This window comes from Rhinolophus sinicus, linkage group LG04, assembly GCF_036562045.2.
Source record: "Rhinolophus sinicus isolate RSC01 linkage group LG04, ASM3656204v1, whole genome shotgun sequence".
Lineage (NCBI taxonomy): Eukaryota > Metazoa > Chordata > Mammalia > Chiroptera > Rhinolophidae > Rhinolophus > Rhinolophus sinicus.
The window spans coordinates 176,658,854-176,679,321 of NC_133754.1; the positions used below are offsets into that span (position 1 = coordinate 176,658,854).

Here is a 20,468-nt window from a genome sequence, read left to right on the forward strand (position 1 = left end):
GGGGAGATGTTCATGACAGAGGAAGTGACCTGGGGGGACGCCCATGACGGAGGAAGTGACCTGGGGGGACGCCCATGACGGAGGAAGTGACCTGGGGGGACGCCCATGACCGAGGAAGTGACCTGGGGGGATGCCCATGACAGAGGAAGTGACCTGGGGGGGACGCCCAAGGCGATGGAAGTGACCTCGGGGGGACGCCCATGACGATGGAAGTGACCTGGGGGGACGCCCATGATGGAAGAAGTGACCTGGGGAGATGCCCATGATGGAGGAAGTGACCTGGGGAGATGCCCATCATGGAGGAAGTGACCTGGGGAGATGCCCATCATGGAGGAAGTGACCTGGGGAGATGCCCATGACGGAGGAGGTGATCCAAGAACACAGATGGTATTTAGCCTCTGACTAGATAGGGGGCCCAGCTGCAGCAGGACTGAATGGTGATACTGAAAAACACAGTTACTTTATTAAAGTGGTGGAATTATAGGTGACAATTTCTTACTCTTCTAAATTTCCATTATTGCTGTCTTATAATCATTAAAGTTTTTGTTAAACTATACAAACACTGTATTTCAATTCTCTCTTCAGCCTTTGCATTAGGATTTCAAACTCCAGGTCTTGGAGTCCTGGTTAACAGCAGCCACCAGAGACCTACCCTCTAGTCCCTGTGGCTCTTCTTAGAGCTCTCTACTCTAATGATTCCACCTGCCCCAGATTCCCATGCAAGCAATTCAATGACCCTGAGTATCAACGACCTTGAGGGTCGATGACCTAAGTGTTGATGACCTTGAGTGTCACCTGAGTGTCGATGACCTGAGTGTCGATGACCTTGAGTGTCACCTGAGTGTCAATGACCTGAGCGTCGATGACCCTGAGTGTCGATGACCCTGAGTGTTGATGACCTTGAGAGTCACCTGAGTGTCAATGACCTGAGTGTCAATGACCCTGAGTGTCGATGACCTTGAGTGTCACCTGAGTGTCGATGACCTGAGTGTTGATGACCTTGAGAGTCACCTGAGTGTCAATGACCTGAGTGTCAATGACCCTGAGTGTCGATGACCTTGAGTGTCAATGACCCTGAGTGTCGATGACCATAAGTGTCGATGACCTGAGTATCAATGATCAGTCAAACTCAGACCTGATCCTACCTAACTACACCAACACTTATGTACTCGATGTGGCTCTCAGGGAAACTAAATACTTAAATTTAAATGTAATAGAAATTTTAAAAGATAAATTATTTTTTGCCTGCCAAGTTCAGAGAGAATTTTTTAAATGCTAACACCCAATACTGAATAGTCTTAAAAAAATAACTCATTTAGGGAAACATGGAATAATCTTCCTGGAGCACAGTTTGAGTATATCTATAAAACAGTCTTAAAATATTCATATTCTTTGACCCAGTAATTATACCTCGATCAGGGGAAAAAAAACAGTGGGTAAATATTTATATATAAGGATGTTTGCTACAGCGTTTGTTATAAGGCAAAAAAGAAAAAAGTGTAACAATCTAAATGTCCTACAATAACAGACTAGTTAAACAAATTGCGTAGCACACCCAAGGAATGAAATATTGTGCTTGCACAAAAAGACATATTCTTGAAGAACATTCGTAACACGGCAACACAACAAAGAGAGAACAATGAATAAAAAAACAGGATACAAAACTGCATTTTCAGCTTGACACCAATAACGCCTGTGGGGGCGGGGAGAGAGAGGGTATAAAGGACGGAAACATCCGCTAGTTAACACTGGCCATTTCTAGGTGATCAGATGATATGTGAAATATTCTCTTCTTTATATTTTTCAGATTTTCTAAGTTTTCTGCAATGAATGTCCCCAAAACCGGAACCAGCCAAACAGCCCAGCCCACTGCACTGCCCGCTATGTCAGGAGAGAAGGGGGGTTGCTCACGTGGATGATGCAGTCTCCTCTGCTCTTTTCATGACGGGCTGCCTCCAGCTCCTTCTCTAGTCTCTCCTTCTCCTGCTGCAAATCACTCAGCTCCTGGGTGACCTTCTTCATGTTGCTACGCAGTCCGTAGTTCTCTGCACCCTTGGCGAGGTTTTCTGAGCGCAGCTCTGCCAAAAGGGCGGCCTTTTCTAGCAGAGCAGCCTCGTAATCTTCAGACTCCTAGACGAGCAGGGAGACGGGAGACAGTGGATTTTCATGGCTCTTGAAACAAACCAAGTAACCTGTGCTCCTTTTTTATGGGGGGAGGAGGTTAACATAAACAACATCCAGGACCCAAAGCACAAACAATATGAAGATTTTGAAATAACTCAGGGTAATGTTTATGTTGTAATGTTGATGTTGGGGGGGTGGGGAGACTACAATTATAATAAGAAATATGTATTTTTTAAGACTAGAAGGAAAAGCACAGAATGTCAACAGTAACTATCCTTCGTGGGGTGGGAATATAGTTGACTTTTTTCCTTCACTCCTCTGTATTTTCAAATGTTCTAAGATTGGTGAGCATGTAACTTTTATAAGCTTTAAAAACAACAACAATTTTAAAACTGCAGAATAAAGAGCTTCATTTGAAAAGCAGAGATGGGTTCAAACACTGGCAATGTTCACCTACATTAGAATGACTCGAAGTCAGGGTCACCTGGGGAAAAAGAGTGGTCAGCATGGTAGTCCGACGGCCACCTCAAGAGGCTATAAATTCTGCTGAGTCTGAGGGGTGACTGTGCCAAGCAGCCCATCTTTATTTCATGAACAAAGTTTACTAAGAGAAAATACATACGATGTTATACAAAAGATGTTATAACTCACCAATAATCAAAAAGAGCAAATTAAAACAAGTTTTCATGTAACAAGTGAGATTGTTTTACTGAGACTATCTAGTGATGGCGAGCGTATCGTGAAATGGCACAATTAACACTCACTTTTCAAGAACTGTCCAAGCATCTAGAAGCCAGGAAATATGCTGGCAGGAATATAAATTGATGTAACTCCTGGTGGACAGATTATATATATATGAAGTATGTGTGTATTGTATAAACATGTTGACACTCATCCCAATAATTCCATTCCTAGGATTCAATCTCAGGGGAAGAACTCAAAATATGCGAGGGAGAGCCTTGTACACAAAGGCATTCATCATGGAATTACTTAGAACAATAAAAAATAAGAAACAACCTAAATGTGCAAGAATATGAAAATGGGTAAGTAAAATATGATAAAGCTACACAATGAAATCTTAAAACTATTTATGAACAGTTGAGAACATGGGAATATTTCTACGTCACAATGTCATATGAAAAATAGAAAGACCAAATTGTGAATGATCTAAAAAATAAAATTCATGCATAGAAGAAAGCCTAGAAGGAAAAATATCAAAATGTTAATAGTAGCTAGGTGATTTCCTGGTTTCCTTTATTTTCTGTCTTTCCAGTCTTCTGAAAATAAAAAAGTTTAAAGCATATCTACTACTTATAATCAGGAGAAAATAACACTTATATTTTTAAAACCTGTTCTTTCAATTATACTAAGGCTCAAGATTAAAAATTCAAAAGGAACACGTGGGCTGTCAAGGTCACAACTTAGACGGCGGGGTAAAAGGACTGGCTCCAACTTCTTGGTCTTTCCAGGAAATCCATCTTCGCCACCACTGCCAGGTATGTCTTAGCTGTTCAGGAGCGTGGGCTACAAGCTAGTTCATCTGGAGGTAGAAGGGCTCTGCTCTTCCTGAGCCCCCTACAGCCCAGCCATCTGGTCCCATGTTTCCCCAACTGCTATTTAAGACACAGCAACAGAGACTAAGGGAGAACGCCATTCAAACTTCATAGCAGGTTTCATAGAAGCTTCGGTTTTAGTTTCCCTTAAAATTAAAATAAATAAAAACGAGTGGAAAACCTAGGTCATAGGCCCCAAAAAAGTATGTGAGGCAGTGCTTATTTAACTGAACTCAAAAAATAAAAGAAAATAAACAATGACTGGGCAAATCCTCATCTTGAGCAATTTTCAGTTACCTTTTATTAAAGCACTAATTATATAAGGTGTGATCAAGTAATGCAGTGAATGTTTAAATTAAAAAATGTATTACAATAAAAGACACATTGCCATGAATCCCCCTCAAAATACTCCCCTTCTCTTCGAACACACTTATCCCATCGTTCTTGCCACTTTCTGAAGCAGTTCTGGAAGTCCTCTTTCGTGTCTTTAGTTGCGATGTCCTGAATCATTCTGACTTTGGGAAAGAGCCAGAAGTCACACGGTGCCAGATCCAGTGAATAAGGTGGAGGAGGACACACCGTAATGTTCCTATTTGACAGAAATTGCGGTACCAGAAGCGGTGTGTGACACAGAGTGTTGTCATGATGGAGGATAATTTCCGGCACATTTTAAAACACACTTTGTCTCAACCATAGCTCACACCCGACTGACTGCACCGAACAAGATGAAACTTATCACACACTGTTACTAAGGTTCGATGCACCGCTTCCCGTATTGAAGATCCCTGCCTTTCTGGTGGATGGCACTCGGCAGCAGCATTCACTGTGCATTTTGATCACAACGGAAAGGTTCCATGTCACACATCGCTTCTGGTACAGCAATTTCTGTCAAATAAAAACATTATGATGTGTCCTCATCCACCTTATTCACCGGATCTGGCACTGTGCGACTGCTGGCTCTTCCCCAAAGTCAGAATGATTCAGGACATCAAGGCAGCCACGACAGTGCAGCTAAAGACACTCATGAAAGAGGACTTCCAGAACTGCTTCAGAAAGTGGCAAGAATGATGGGATAAGTGTGTTCGCAGTGAGGGGGTGTATTTTGAGGGGGATTAATGGCAATGCGTCTTTTACTGTAATATTTCTTTTTTTAATTTAAACATTCACCATATTTTTTTATCATACCTTGTACATGTGGAGCTAACGCGGCATTTTTACACACCTTAATCTCCATTTCTCATACCAACCCTACCAAGTGCACACATCGCTATCCTCTTTAAGTAACTGAGATAACTGTAGAATCACACGTGGCAGACTTCTGTATGGCCTTCTCCCTGTATGTAACAGCTCGTGTAACTACAGCTGAGAACTGTTAAATGGCTGGCCTCTCATCAGACCAAAGTGTTTAAGTCCAGAACTCAAATGACTCCAGAGCCTGTGCTCTTTCCACTGGCCTTGCCCGGTCCAGTGCAGATTCCAATTAATGCCAATAAACGACCAAGAATTAAAACAAGAACTAAATTCAGGGGAGGATGGCTAGAGACGGGAACGTAAGTTAGGAGCTCATTAAACACAGAAAAGCAATGGCTATTATTAAAATAAGTTATTATAAAGTGATGAAAGTTCTGTGGGATTATCACACAAATGTTGATGGCAAAGACTCTTAAAAATCCAAGCTCAAAGAATTCAAATTCATACACTCTATTCCCTTCATAAAAAACTCTTTCCGTATTAAATTTTCCTGAAATGGCACTTGGAAAAACTTTGGAGAGTTTTTACCTTTTCCTGCCTGACACCCTGTTTTTTGAATTCCATCTCATCAGTTAGGTGCTTATCAATAGTGTAAATCATTTGGCCCCATTAGACATTGTCAGAAACTGAAGGCCAAATATAATATTGAACAAATCACTCTTCCCCACAGTGTAGAAAGGAGTTTAATAAAAACAGGGTCAGAAAGCTCCGAGTTCAAAAACCAATTCCTGCTGTATGACTTGGGAGAAGTTAAATTCTCTGAAGTTCAGTTTCCTTACCTGTGAAAGTAACAATCTCTGTTTCACAGGGCTGCTGTGAAGATTAAATATGATACACAAAGTTCCATTTCAGTGGGTGCAGGAAAAGATAAACCTAGCTCAGCTTTTCCATCACTTACTCCATTATCTTTCATTTCCAACTGAAAGATCACACAGTTTCCACAAACTAAAGTCTATGTGTATCATTAGTAGAGAATATGAAAAACAGGCCAAAGAAACTGCTACACTTTTATGCCAGAAGATATACCACCCAACATAAGGATGAGTTAACATTTGTTGAGCTATAACCTGTGCTCAGATACTTTCTTGTTTAATCCTTGTAAGGATTACATGACATCAGTGTGATTATCCGGACATTACAATGAGCAAGCAGGCTGGAGAGCTCGGATACCTTGTCCAAGGTCACACAGTTAGTGAACAGCAGAGTCAGGATTCAAATCCATGTCCCAACCATGTTCTTCCCAGTAAATCATATGGTACATAAACACAGTGGACTAAATGTAGCTGTTTAAAAATTGTTTTAAAACCCCAGATACACACACACACACACACACACACACTCACGAGTGCATGTCACACTGCTGAAACCCGAGTAAGGTCAATGGCGTGCACCACTGTCAATTGTCCTGGTGGTGACTGGACTACAGTTACACGAGCTGTCACATAAAGGGTGAAGAGCATAAAGAAACCTACCACATGTGACTCTACAGTTATCTCAAAATAAAAATTTTAAAAAACAGAGAGAGAGAGAGAGAGAGAGAGAGAGAGAGAGATATTGGGTAGATCTATACACACTGCCATGGCAAGAATGTTAGATGGGAAAAGAAAGATTATAGAACAAAATACAAATCATGATCCTATTTAATTTTTCAAAGGTTATAGGTATATACGAGTATGTATAAACATGCATTAAAAGAGTCAAGGTACTAAGAGTGGACATCTTTAGATGTGAGTTTATTGGTAACTTTTATCAACCTTTTTCCACTATTTTAATTATTTTTATAAATTTCCTACAAGGTGCAATTTTACTTTTATAGCTGGGCCAGGAGGAAAGGAAGAATAATGTCATTTCCAATTTGAAAACACATTTTTTAAACAGGTAAAGAAATACATATTTTTCAATGGGAGCAGCCAGTCACAGAATCACACCTTTGATTGGAACTCACGTCTCTACACTGTGGCCACTGCTCCAAGAGTCTCAATATTACTTGCTGTTGCTTCAGCATCAGGCTTGAGGCCCACCCTGTGAGATTTGGCTATTTTACTCATGCTGCCATTCGTTCAAATCAGATGATATCTCAAAAAAGGCCCAATCAATCCGTGAGAGAAAACGCATATTCAAGTGTCTGTGCAACATGGAAACTACGTACACCTCATAATGATATAACCAGTATAAGCACCCTGAGTGCACTGATTCACACAATCAGAATAGTGGAAAAAACAGACTTTGCAGTCAGATTCGAGTTCAAGTCCCAGCAACCTGTCAAACCAATAAACACACCACCTCCGTGGATAAGGATCAAATGAGCGCTGTCAGGACAGCCAACCAGGCACGTAAAACCTGAGGCATTTCAACATTTCCCGATCTCTGTGCACGGCAAGACAAAAAACCCAGCCAACACTGTGCATGCCAAAACCTCAAAAATCCTTCTGAAAGTCTTTCGACTATGATTGAGGGTTATGAAATTAATAAATGTACGTATAAATCTGGGTAACGTTTAAATGTGTGAGACTACTTACTTTCCTTGAAGGTCCAACATAAGTAAAATATCGCAACACTTATAAGGATGTCTGATCTGCTTATCAATTGCCACCATATACAAGGTGTGATAAAAAATACAGTGAATATTTAAATAAAAAGATTTATTACAGTAAAAGACACATTACCATTAATCCCTCTCAAAATATCCCCCCCTTGCTTCAAACGCACTCATCCCCATCATTCTTTCTGAAGCAGTTCTGGACGTCCTCTTTCGTGAGTGTCTTCAGTTGAGCTGTCATGGCTGCCTTGATGTACTAAATCATTCTGACTTTGGGGAAGAGCCAGGAGTCTCATGGTGCCAGATCCGGTGAATAAGGTAGATGAGGATTCACCGTAATGTTTTTATTTGACAGAAATTGCTGTACCAGAAGCGATGTGTGACACGGACCATTGTCATGATGGAGGATGAAGTAAAGATACTCATGCAAGAGGACTTCCAGGACTGCTTCAGAAAGTGGCCAGAATGATGGGATAAGTGTGTTCGAAGCAAGGAGCAGTATTCTGAGGGAGATTAATGGCAATGTGTCTTTTACTGTAATAATTTTTTTTATTTAAATATTTACCATATCTGCTGATCACCCCAATTTATTTTGTCAAGCAAAAAGAAATATGAATGGCTTTCCTAAAACTTCAGCTTTTAAAGCTTGTTATTTTCTAATCAAGGGGGCAGAAAACTCAGTGAAAAACTATAATCTCAGCTTCATTTCATCAACCACTGTCAACATGGTGGAGAAAGCAAGTCTGAGATTCCAGAGCAGAGATTTTTCTATACTTCTAGTGCACCAGTATTTAAACCAAATGACTTCAATTATTCTTACCGGGACCCAAAGTTCTGCAAAAAGCATGGGAGATGAATCTTAGGAATCAAACAATCTCAAATTAGATTCCACTTCTAACTCCTACTTTATCGCTAAAAACAACATGGGTGGCAGTGTGCAAGGGGAAAGCTTGAGGCAATGTGGACTCACTCAGAGGATGGAGTTTTATTCAGTTATTAGTAACAGGTACACACTGTACAGGTAAACTGGAAACATGAGAAGAAAACATTAAAATAATTAAAAACAGAATTACAATTAGCAGGAGAGAAAGAAGGAAGGGATGACCAGCAGGAGTCCTTGCAGGACAACACTGGAGGAAGAAAAGAGAAAAAGCAGGTCAAATCATCAATGCCTGGAACAGACACCTGACAGGGACAGGCAGGACTGAAGAAGCCAGGTGAGGGGAGCTGTGGGATGACAGGTGAAAGCACAGGCTTGGGAGTGAGACTGGCTCTGGAGTCAAAGCCGACTCTATCTTCTACCACTTGTGTGACCCTGAGCACGCTCCCTGAGTCGCGGAGCCTGGTCGTCCAGAGCAGTAGGAGGGTATTAATGACAGCGCCTACCTCACGGAGCTGGTGTGCACATTCATGGAGCGCGTCCATGGAGCACACTTAGCACAGGGCTTGGCACGCCGTACACGTTCAATAAATGCCGGCTGCTATTATGAGCAATTACTACATTTAATCCTGGCCCTGTCACTTGCTAGCTGTATGACAGTAAATTAAGCTGCATGCCCTCACTGAGCTTCAAAAACGGCCCAAATACAAGAGGGATAAATACCCTCCCCACAGGGTGGTGACAAATAAATAAGATAATCCACACACTTGCTCAGTCTGCTATTGGCACAGAGTAAACAGCATCAAGGGGTAGCTGTCATCATTACCAATATTATTATCATTCTCATATAGAGGAGGGGGCCGGAGAAACACCCAAATCCGCTAGAGAATTTCCTTTAACTAAACTGAGCTGGTTCTATTACTGAAGCCCACTCAGTTTTCCTTGGTCCCTTTCAGCTGCGAAGTCCTGACCCCATCAGGTGTACGGATCAAAGAGACAACGACTTCCCCCAAAGTGAACACTCACCTGGAATTTCTGGGTCTGTGCTTTCTGGCGGGCCTCTCTGGCTTTCGCAAAGGCAGCATTGAGCTCTTCGATTTCAGAGTTAAGTTCTTCAACCTGGGTGAAAAAAAGGACTGGCAGCCAAGTAGGCAGCTGGGCGCCCCCTATCTCTGCACAGTCCAAAGGCTTTTCCTGCTAAACTGAGTAGTGCTTATAATCAAGGGCTTTGTAGTGAGAAAAGCCTGAAGTCAGAAAAGTGGGATTTCTAGTTTGGCTGTTTACGAGCTGGATGGCTTGAGGCACAGAACTTCTTTAATCTCTTTGACTCCATTCCCTCAACTATAAAATGAGGATGCCACCACTCACCCGACCGTAGCACTGCTGGGTTCAATGAGGTAACGTGCAGTGGTGCTAAAACCATGCCTGGTTCGTACTGCAGCTACGCCCATTACTGTAATTATTATCCACATGGATGACCCACCAAACTAGCCGGGCTATTCCCAGAATTCCTTATGTTCTAGTGACCTTCTAGTGATCTAGGTGGCTGGAGACAGCCATCGACTACTGTGGTCACGCCCTGGCCTCCGCCACCCAAGCAGCGAAACATGGTGAGTCCCCGACCACGGGATGGCATCTTGCCACCTCGCCAGCTTTTCTCTCTCCTCACTCAAGTTCAGACCTTGATGTTTGACAACCTCAAACTGCTTTTGGTTCCACAAAAACATAGTGGGCTCTGTCCTACTGAAGGCCCTGACCCATGTCCTCCCCTCTGTACACAATGGCCTCCCTTCCCAACCAACTCCTACTCATCCTTTACAATTCGGCTCAGACACTTTCTCCTCAAAGTACCCTGCCCCCAATACACACCCTAATCTGGATTAGGTCCCCTTCGCTCCCCGTCCACAGTCCCTGCACTTCCCTCAGTCACACCTTCACTCTGTCTTCCCCACTAGGTTTGCGGGCAGAGCTGGGTTTTCTTCTGTTTCTGTGCCTTGCACAGTTACTGAGACACAACAGATTGCTATAGTAATGATAAGAAAACAGCACGGAGCCATCAGCCACCACCACAGATCCCAACAACCCAAGTAGCTATCTCACTGGTTCGCAGTCATGGCCTTGCCCCCCACCCCCCACAACCTCCTTTACCTCAATTTTCTGTGGTCATGCATTGTCCAATATGGCAGCCATCAGCCACCTGTGGCTACTGGGCACTTATGTGGTTAGTCTGACTTGAGATGTGCTATAAGCATATCTGGATTTCAGATTTTAAAGAACGTTAAATTTCGCATATCTATATTATCAAAGTTAACTTCACTGCTCCTTTTCACTTTGTTTAATGCGCCAAGGAGAAAATGTAAAATCACGTATGGACCTCACATACTGGACAGTGCTGGATTAGACACTCCAAATGAACTTCTCGTTGACGAAAGGATCCGTGTCCCACTTCCTTTAGGCATCTCAGCTCTCTGGTCAACTTTTTAGCTAAAGCTAAAACTTCACGGTTGGACAAGTCAGTCACAGAAGCTAATAAAGAACAATCTCACTGGAGGTCTATCAGACATACCTCTTTTTCCTTTGACTTTAATGCCATGGTTAGACCCTGAATGGCTTTATCCCTCTTTAAACTATTTTTCTTTTCCGTAGCAATTTCTCTTTCCTTCTCTCTCAGGTCCTCCTGAAGTGCCTAAATTAGATTAGAAAAAGATTCTCTAAGTTGATGTGTTCCGACCAAACTGCACTGTACATATATCTTTAAGAGCACACTCAGCTGCAGTTATTCTATCTTACTCCTGTCAACCTGTGATTAATGTTTGCAAGTAGAGCCGAACGTCATGGCATCAGCTCCGAGTTACTGTGTTACCGCTCACGGCAACGGGGCTGGGTGAAAGGAAGGGGATCAGATCAGTTAAGACGATGACAGCTATTCCTATGGGAAGGACTCCAACGCGTTCTGGAATTTGAATACAGTCACATCAGAGTCTTTGAAACCATACCAGGTTATTTGGGGGAAATAACAGATCATTAATTTCATTCCTTAATGCTACAAAAGCTAGCAGAGAATTTGATTTGATGGAGACTGAACACATACATTTATAGTCTGAGTTCATTTCTAAAGATAATCTCCGCTGCCTCCCTCGCACGCTGCCGTGAGGATCAAATGAGATAACGGACATGAAAGCACTTTCGAAGCTGGCAGGCTCTATACAAAAGCTGGTTGCTGTAGCTAAGGGGCCATGGAGCAATGGCTCTGGAATCAGGCTGGCAAGGCTGAATCCGTGCTACACCTCTTCCAAGCTACGTGACCTTGGGTAAAGAACCTTACCTCTCTGAGCCTCACGTGTCACACCCGCAAAAAGGGAACGCCTACTTCACAGAGTTATTCCAAAGCTGGAGAAACCCTCCCTACAGTGCTGAAAGCATGACTGGCAGACAGTTGCATTCAATGAATGACAGCTATAGTCACAGAGAATTATCTATTGAACTTGGAATAAGCAAGGGACAAGAAAAAATCTTCAGTACATTTTTTAAAACTGTATCAACATACCTGGATCCTCTCTTCAAAGCGATTTCTCTCCTCCTGGTGCTTCATTTGTGCAGCCTAAGAAAAGGCATTAATTGGTGCCCAGAACAGACCCACAATCCAATAGCTTCCCCAGAACTATTAGAATGAGCAGCTCGCTTACTTACTGTCCCCTAGTGCTGTAGAATGCATGAAAACAAGTGTCTACTCCTCTCTGAGTCGCCCGAAGGCCCACCCAAGTGAAGACAAATGTAAAGACGGGCAAACCACATTGGCTGGTCCCCAGCCCCACACAGAGTAAACCAAGGCCTACTAAAGGACAGCGCCTAGGAAGCAGAGAGAGGTTAAAAGAAGCTGGAGACGAAGGCTGATTACAGCCAAACACTAACTGATGAGGCTGAAGAATTCACTGCTGTGTCAGGGACAAAGGAGACCCCACTCCATAAAGAAATCAAGACTCATGAGCATCCCCTCATGTGAATATACCACACGCAGCAGCCGCCCGGGGTCCAACAAGAATGGGAAGGTCTCAACTAGGCCGACCTGCACTTCCAGGTCCTGGCACCCCCTCTTCTAAAGAGCTTGCACGGAGGCCGCCTACGTGGGAAAGGGGCGGGGGGGCGGGGTTTGGAGTCGGTACTAATAACCCACCTCTTGGAGACAGAAAATATAACAACTCCTCTGAGCTGAGCCTGTTTCTAAACTGGACGAGGGACCATGACCTCTACCTCACAAGGTAGCCAGTATTAAATGAGGTGGCCTGCTGAACCCCTTTGTATGCCAGTAGGCCCAATCCAGATGAGTTTCCTGCCCCCACTACCTCTGACGTTTCAGACCAAAGTGGGCCTTAAGCCTGCCTCTAACCACAAAAGGTCAAACAGTAAGTACCACCATTTTCCCCTAAGAAAACTCAAAGGATGAAAACAAGGTCCCCGGGCAACAACAAATTAACACACAGGAAAACAGAGGCAAGCAGGTATGCACTGTGTTTTTAACCAACTCAATCAAAACACGAGGCTGAAAGGGGGAAAATATGCCAAGGGCCCCTGACAAGGGAGGTTTCTGCTAATTCCTCAGCTGACAGGAAGCTAATATTTAGAAGCAGACTGTGTGTGAACCGTGGGGACTGAACGTTCATTCCGCTTCCCATCGAAGAGTCTGGTCTGCTAATTAAAGTCCCCCCTTCATGTCCTGTCACCTCACCTCGGTTTCTCTCTCCTTTTCTTCTCGCAGAGCAGCAGAAAGTCCTTGGAGCTCTCCAGATGACACATTCTCATCAAGAGACGCCATCTGAGATTTCTCTTCTTTAAGGCACTGAATTAAAGCTTCTTTGCTCTTCAAAGACAGTTTCAACTCCTCAATCAGTCTAAAAGAGAACAAAATTTAAATATTAATTCTAAGCTGTTTCCTTAGCTCAGTGGAGCAAGAGGAGGTAGGAAATGGGGCTAGACACCTTCAAAGTAGACCTTTCCAATGACTAAACATAAACAGAATTGCATTTTGCAGGTCAGAGACGAAGGGACAGAATTCATGTGACGTTAACTGTCCCTCACCTCCAGCCTGGCCCTGGTCGATCCATCCTCTGAGCTGCCAGTCTATGGTCTCACTGAGTCATACCTCTGCTCAGAATTTCAACAGCCCCCACCACCAACATCTGTGGGTTACTAATTTTTTTTGGGGGGGCCAAGAATCTACTCTTCAAAAGAAATACGGCACTGAAGGCTAAACAAACATGACCAATAACGCAGAACTATTCCGGTAAGTATGAAAAAACAGAGACCATCTCTCCAAGGCTTCTCAGAGCAAAGTTTAAAATATACTGACTTTCAAGATAAAGGCCAAACTCCTTGGCAAAGCTTCCAAAGACCAAGTAGATCAGAGGCCCTGCTGACAGCTTCAGCTTCATGCCTCACAGGAAGCCATCACCCGCTCCACATCCATTCAAGAGCCACGAGAACAGCTCTCTCCAAAAGCCAGGCTATTCTTTGCCTCTAGACCTTTGTTCACACGAATCCCTGTACCTAGAATGTCCTTCACAGCTCTACCCCCACCTCCACCTGATAAACAGCCATCATCCTGCCAGATTAGTTAGGCATTATTCTCCTCCAGGAAGCTGTGCCAACCGACACCCCGAAAGCCCCCCTCAGGTAGAGGTGAACACATCTTTCTCAGGGCCACCAATTATCCCTGTCAGCTGTTCCCTGACAACAGGCAAGTTATTTAGGCTCTCTGAGTCTGCATTTCCTCAGCTATAAAATGGGTTTAGCCTGCTTATGTGGAATGGAGATAAGCTATTTTAAATGGCCCTACACAGCTCCAGGCATATGGCAGAACTCAACAAATTGACAGTTGCTATAATTATTATTTTTTTAACATTCAATAATTAGCCTTTTGTCAAAGAACCCTAAGATGAGTGAGTCTAGCTAAGCCTAAAAAGGCTTGGAAGATCGCCGCCATGGCCAGTCCGTCGCAGGGTATTCAGCAGCTGCTGCAGGCCGAGAAGCGGGCCGCCGAGAAGGTGTCAGAGGCCCAGAAGCGAAAGCACCGGAGGCTGAAGCAGGCCAAAGAAGAGGCTCAGGCTGAAACTGAACAGTACCGCCTACAGAGGGAGAAGCAGTTCAAGGCCAAGGAAGCTGCAGCTCTGGGATCGCACGGCAGTTGCAGCACTGAAGTGGAGAAGGACACCCAAGAGCAGATGACCATCCTCCAGACCGACTTCCAGCAGAACAGGGATGAAGTCCTGGATAACCTCTTGGCCTTTGTCTGTGACATCCGGCCAGAGATCCACGAAAACTACCGCATAAATGGATAAGGGAAGAAAGAAGCACCTGTTCCATGGATTGGCCTTTAGACGCCTCCGTGGAATACGAAGCTTTAGCAAAGCTTGAGTTATATTCTTATGAAAGGCATTAAATTATTTCTGTTTATTATCTACTAGGTCCTTTTGCTTTTTGGACAATAGCAAACCTAGCTTCTTTGTATAAACTTAGAGCTTATCCAAAGATTTCATCTTTTTACCTCAGGTTTCTTAGAAATTTAAGGGTGTATGTTGTCTGTTTTCCTATGCCTTTTAGCTCAAGCAACATATGTATATCAACACTGACTTTTTCTTTCTTAGATATAGTAAAAAAACAAACTTTTTAAGAAAGAAAGGGATTAAATGTTTTTTCCCCTAAAGCTTTCTTGAAGGTCAGGGGCTTTATCTATGAAAAAGTAGTAAATAGTTACTTGTAACGTGTGTAGAGCAGCAGCCAGCCTTAAATAGTCCTTTTGGCTGAGGGTTAGAACAGTGAATACTAGTATAATTGTTCGGGCGGTTTCTAGTAGTTCTTAATCCAAATTACTAGATGACAGGATTCAAAAACTTGTTACTTGTTATTACTTGGTGTACTGATAATCTTTTAGAAGTAAATGATTTTGTCATGCAAAAAAAGAAAAAGGCTCGGAAGTCTGCGAGCGCTCCCCTGGCTCCCTGGGTGAAGGCGAGGAGTGAGCTTTTAGCAATTAAGGCAACTGGAAATGCACTGAGCATGGTCTGAATATTTGTGTCCCCCCAAAATTCATATATTGAAATCCTAACCCCCAAAAGGGATGGTATTAGGAGGTGGGGGTCTTTGGAAGGAGATGAGGTCACGAGGGTGGAACGCTCAGGAGTGGGTAGTGCCTTATAAAAGAAGGTCCAGCGAGACCCCTTGAGCCTTCTGCCAGGTGGGGCTACGATGAGAAAGAGGGCCTGAAAGACGGGCCTCACCTGACCACACTGGCACCCTGATCTCGGCCTTCCAGCATCTAGAACTGTAAGAAATAAATTTCTATTGTTCGTAAGCGACCCAGCCTGTGGTGTTTCGTTACAGCACCCCAAATGGACTAAGAATTGGATATACAGGATACGGACAGCACCAGCACAGTGGCCCCCAAAATTTGGAAAGATGAGTAAGAGCGCCCTTCAGGGGTCAACTCTGAAATCACACAAGCAACTGGAGAGATAAAAAGTCACCAAACCACACACTTCAACCAGATGTGTTGTGCTGTAAGTAACTTACACCTCAATAAAACTGATGTTTTCTTTTGTTACCTTGAAGCAAGTTCTAGACAGGGATGGAAATGAGTGGGGCAGGCCTGTGGGGACTAGGCTGAGCTGGAACCCAGGCCCCCCTGAGGGGGCAGCCGCAATCCAGTGAGACCACAGCCCGGTCCTGCCACACCTTCCAGGTTCTCAAGAGAAGCTGGAAATCCAGACTTTTACATGAAATTAGGTTTTTAAAAAAATACTAGTAACTAGTTCAAACTTTTAGAAACACTGTGTGAGCCAAATAAAATATATCTGTTGGCCATATTTGACCTGCAGAATGTCAATTGCCTTAAAGATACAGACTAGCTTTCAGGTCCGATTGCAGGAAATCAAGTGCTAAATACGTACTTTGAGGAGGGTGGTGGGAGCCCTGTGCATAGGCAAGTCCATTTGTGTGACAGACCTGGATTCACCTCACCCGGGTGCGGCCAAGGACCCTTACTCCAATTCTGTGCTTAGCAACTTTCCTTCTGACCTGGATTTAGCTTCCGAGGCAGGCCTGCCTTCAGGGAGGGGACACACTATCCTACCCTAGTCACAGGAGAGTGCCACCACAGAGGGCCAAGCCCCGAGCAAGCAGAAATCCAGAGCTGGCACCTGGCTGCTGCACTGGTCTCTGGGAGTATGGCTGAGGCACACCTACCCGAGACAGACACATTTGCAGTACTGACAAACCAGGTTGTGGTGCCTATCCAGCCAGACCTACGGGAAGCCCCAGGAAGACACAGCCTTTAGCAAAGCCTGGCCTGACCACCCACATCCATGGAGACCCCCACTGCCTAGGCCACAGTAAGTACTCAATAAGCACTAAGCCTTCCCAAAGTCCCTCTTCCAAAGAGACGAGAAGCCAAGCTTCGGCAGCACGTGCTGACAGGGCCCACTTTCCTCCGCGATTACCCTGAAAGGTGCCAGGCTGCACACCTTTATGTGTGCTGCTCCCTCAGCGTGACAAGACTTCCTCACTCAACTCCCAGCACTGCTCCTCTGATAAGCCTTCTCCGCCTCACGCCCACGCAGAGCCAATCACTCCCTTGCTTCTGTCACAGCCCAGAACCAATGAAGACATTTTTTACCTCCATCCCCTTCCCACCCGGGAGCTCCATGTAAGGAAGACAGTGCTCATTCCTGCAGTGCTGGCACCCAACGCAAGGCTCGCTCAGTACTTGGGTGAGTATTGAATTTATGCACCCAAGAGCCCCTGGAGTCTCCTCTTAGACGCCCACAACCCGTCAACCCAATATCTCTCAACTAAAAGCTCATCTTCCCACCCCCTCCCCCCCAAAACATCCCTTTCTCCCTTTTCGTCCCCAAACACAGCAAACTGCACTACCATCCCACAGTTGCTCAGGCTCAATTCCTGCCTGGGTGAGGGGGTATCGCCACAGCCTTTCCCTTCAGCCCCAAATCCAATCAGCCACCAAGCCCTCCAAGCCAACATGTCGATTTTACCTTCTAACTCCCTCTCTTATTCTAGTTCGGTCACTTCAGTCCTGGTCACCATCATCTCCTCTGGGCTTCTGCATTCCACCCGGCCCCAGGGCCAATCCATCCTCCAGGAGGCAGCCAGAGAGCTCTCTCTCAATTTCCATCTGACCCTGTCATTCTCCACCCTCACCCTCCCCCCATCCCCCACGCTGCCAACTCTTCAGTGGTTTCTCACATGCCCTGAGGACAAAACCCAACAAGGCTCAGGAGCTCTGTCTCAGCTTCCCTCTCCTCATCTCTTCCCACCTCCCGTCCAGAAAACGACACTCTGCCAGCTATATATTTCTCAGCTCCTTGATCACACAAGGTGTCCTTTTGCCTCTAGACTTTAGCATGTAAGGTTCCCAAAGCCTGGAAAACCCTTTCTTCCTCCTTACCCTAGTACTTCCTCTAGGAAGCTTTTCCTACTCCCTCTAGACTGAGTTAGGTAAACATATTCTGTCCGCCCTGAATTCATCCCATCCAGCCGTTATCACTCTGTTCCTGCCCTTGACTCCTTCCACCCAGCTACACGATGAGCTTCAAGTGTTCACAGGGTCCACCCAGTTCCACCCCTTGACGATCCAAGAGCTCTGTTCTTGGTCTACACTGTTTTGGCCCCTTGCTCTATATGAATACGGGCCCTCAGCCTGCAATATAAGATATGATGGAAAGCAGGTCACACAAAATTCACTAGCACTTATTGTGGGGATGTAGTCACTTACTGTTCCCTTTGGGAAGATCCAAGAGAGAAATTTCTGACAATGTCAAGTAAAACTGGGCTTCTTCTGAGTTATTAGCTTGTTTTATCTTGTGAGCAAGTTGAATTTATGTCCACCAGCATGGTTTTTCTCTTTTTCCTTTGGCTACCAGGAAGCTTATAGCCAAAACTGAATGCCAACTTTAGTACCTGAGTAGAAATTTCCAGCATGAATTTCTGTCTACTAACTCTATCCTCATATCACTATCCCGTTCCTTTTCCTTTCATCCTGATTTTAACCCTCGTTTTCTCACTGTGGGGAAAAAGTAGAAAAGGGAGAGGGGGGAAGGAAAAAAGGGAACAATTCCTCCCCCAAGCTGGCAGATAAACGACTGTCAGAGCATCCCAGGGACAAAAGCCAGACCTGTCTTTCTCCTCCAGGACGCGAACCACGTCCACGTCCCCCTCATGCATCTTCTTCATCTCTGACAGCTGGTTTTCCAAGTTCAATCGAAGAGCTTTCTCCGTTTCTGTTCCTGCAAAGGCCTTTTCCAGTTCTGCTTGGGCGGCTTTCACATCCTAGAGTTAAATTAAATGCATTTGATGCAATTTTTCAATACAATTGGGAACATTTTGAAAGGAAATTGGATTAAAATATAAATATTTATGACTTTTTCTCCGGCACATTTCCCCTCCCTGAATTGCACTATACATGGGGAGAATCGGTAATAAATACATTTGCCAGCCATCTTTCCCTCTTGTATCCTGAAAAGTAATAGGCATTTCCAATGGAAAGGACTCTATAAGAACTGTTTTGGTTTTGAAAAATCAGATCAATATTTACAGCTCAATGAGAACAAGGAAAAATGTGCCTCTCAATATCTAAACATTCATAAATTCCAAAGAGTCGCCATAATCTCCACACAAATGCATCACACACCCCACCGCCCCCACTGCTTTTTTTTTTTTTTAGATAATGACTACACAATTCTAAAGTACACATTTTACATCTCCAAAGTGATTGAGGTGGTGAAAAACTCTATGTTCTTTCTGAGAGCTCCCAGAATCCAATAAGGAAATTATCTAAATCACAAAGGCCGTGCCTGTGTTAGGTAAAAAGGCTCTGGGGCTCCTGAAAGCGACCTGGGAATACACAGGAATGTCCAACTACTCATGCCAACTGCCTCTGATTACATCACAAAGATAAAAGTCAATCTGAACAGGGTTCAGAACCCAGCTCTCCCAATTATTTGCTGTGTGACCTTGGGTAGTCATTTAATCTTTCTGAGCCTCAGCTTCCCAACCTATAATATAGGGCAACACTGGTTAACCAGTGGTTACCAGAGGGTAACCACCATCCCATCAGAATAGTGAGACTCTGTCAAATGCCTGCTGCATCAAGGAAGCTCGGAAAATGTTGACTTCCTTCCCACCCTTCCCCTCCAGTGCCTCTCCCACCACTGTCTCCCCAAGAAGCTTGCCGGTCAATCTCTGGAGAGGTGGTAAAAAACCATTCCCCAGTATCTTGAGACAATGAACACCATTTACTGAGTGCCTACTCAATGCCAGGCTTTGCAAGGAGCTCTATTTATATTATCTCTGATCCTCACTCAACCCTAAAAGGATACATACTGACAGACTAGAGCCTTGAAGGCAGGCTCTGCAGCCAGACTGTCAGGTACTCACTGCCTGTGTCACCCTGAGCCAGTGGCGTGGCCTCTCTGGGCCAGTGTCATCACACATCCTTCTTTTGGAAGGATGATAAAAGTATGTACCTCCTCGGTCTGCTGAAGGGATTAACTAAGCCAATGTATGTAAAAAGCTGAAAAGGGTACCTCACACGGCAAGCCCTGATAAACTCTTAGTACCACGGCTGCTGTTATAATTACTACGCAAAGCAGGGATCACTAGCTTCATTTTACAGGTGAAGAAGCAGAGGCTCAGGGAAGGCAAACGCTTTCCCAAGGTAACAAAGCTAGTTAAGTGACAGAGCCGGGATTCAACCCAGTACTGTCAGTTATGCTGGCACCCCAAAACATTGGGAAGCACTTACTGGGAAAAATAAGATGAATGAACCAAAAGGTTAAGTCTCTTAAAAGTCTCACAATCATCTTAACTAAAATTCAGAACTTGGGCTCCAAAGACCCTTCTTTTGGTTCCCACTCTATCACTTATGACCATGGCTAAGTTTGTCACCCTCTCTGAGCCTGTTTGCTCATCTGTACTGTGGACTGAATATCTACACAACCCCACGAGGCTGATACACAGTGAATGTGAACATCATGATGGTAAGCTGCAAAACAGTACAAATGTATCAGCTGCAAAACAGTACAAATGTATCAGCTGCAAAACAGTACAAATG

The 20,468-nt window shown here is 44.3% G+C and overlaps 1 protein-coding gene and 1 pseudogene across 6 annotated transcripts in view; one reads left to right on the forward strand and one right to left on the reverse strand.

Moving 5' to 3' along the window:
* The window catches only part of CDK5RAP2 (CDK5 regulatory subunit associated protein 2), a 170,075-nt gene that overhangs the window by 114,663 nt on the left and 34,944 nt on the right, over window positions 1–20,468 (reverse strand). For all 6 annotated transcript variants that reach the window (XM_074330932.1, XM_019731199.2, XM_074330930.1 and 3 more), the window contains 6 exons: window positions 18,531–18,685; window positions 13,074–13,236; window positions 11,895–11,948; window positions 10,914–11,033; window positions 9,374–9,466; window positions 1,912–2,130 (listed from right to left, as the gene is read on the reverse strand). In XM_074330932.1, the coding sequence (XP_074187033.1) occupies window positions 1,912–2,130; window positions 9,374–9,466; window positions 10,914–11,033; window positions 11,895–11,948; window positions 13,074–13,236; window positions 18,531–18,685 (804 nt within the window). The remainder of the gene's footprint in view (window positions 1–1,911; window positions 2,131–9,373; window positions 9,467–10,913; window positions 11,034–11,894; window positions 11,949–13,073; window positions 13,237–18,530; window positions 18,686–20,468) is intronic.
* LOC141571363 (V-type proton ATPase subunit G 1 pseudogene) lies at window positions 14,323–15,309 on the forward strand (annotated as a pseudogene).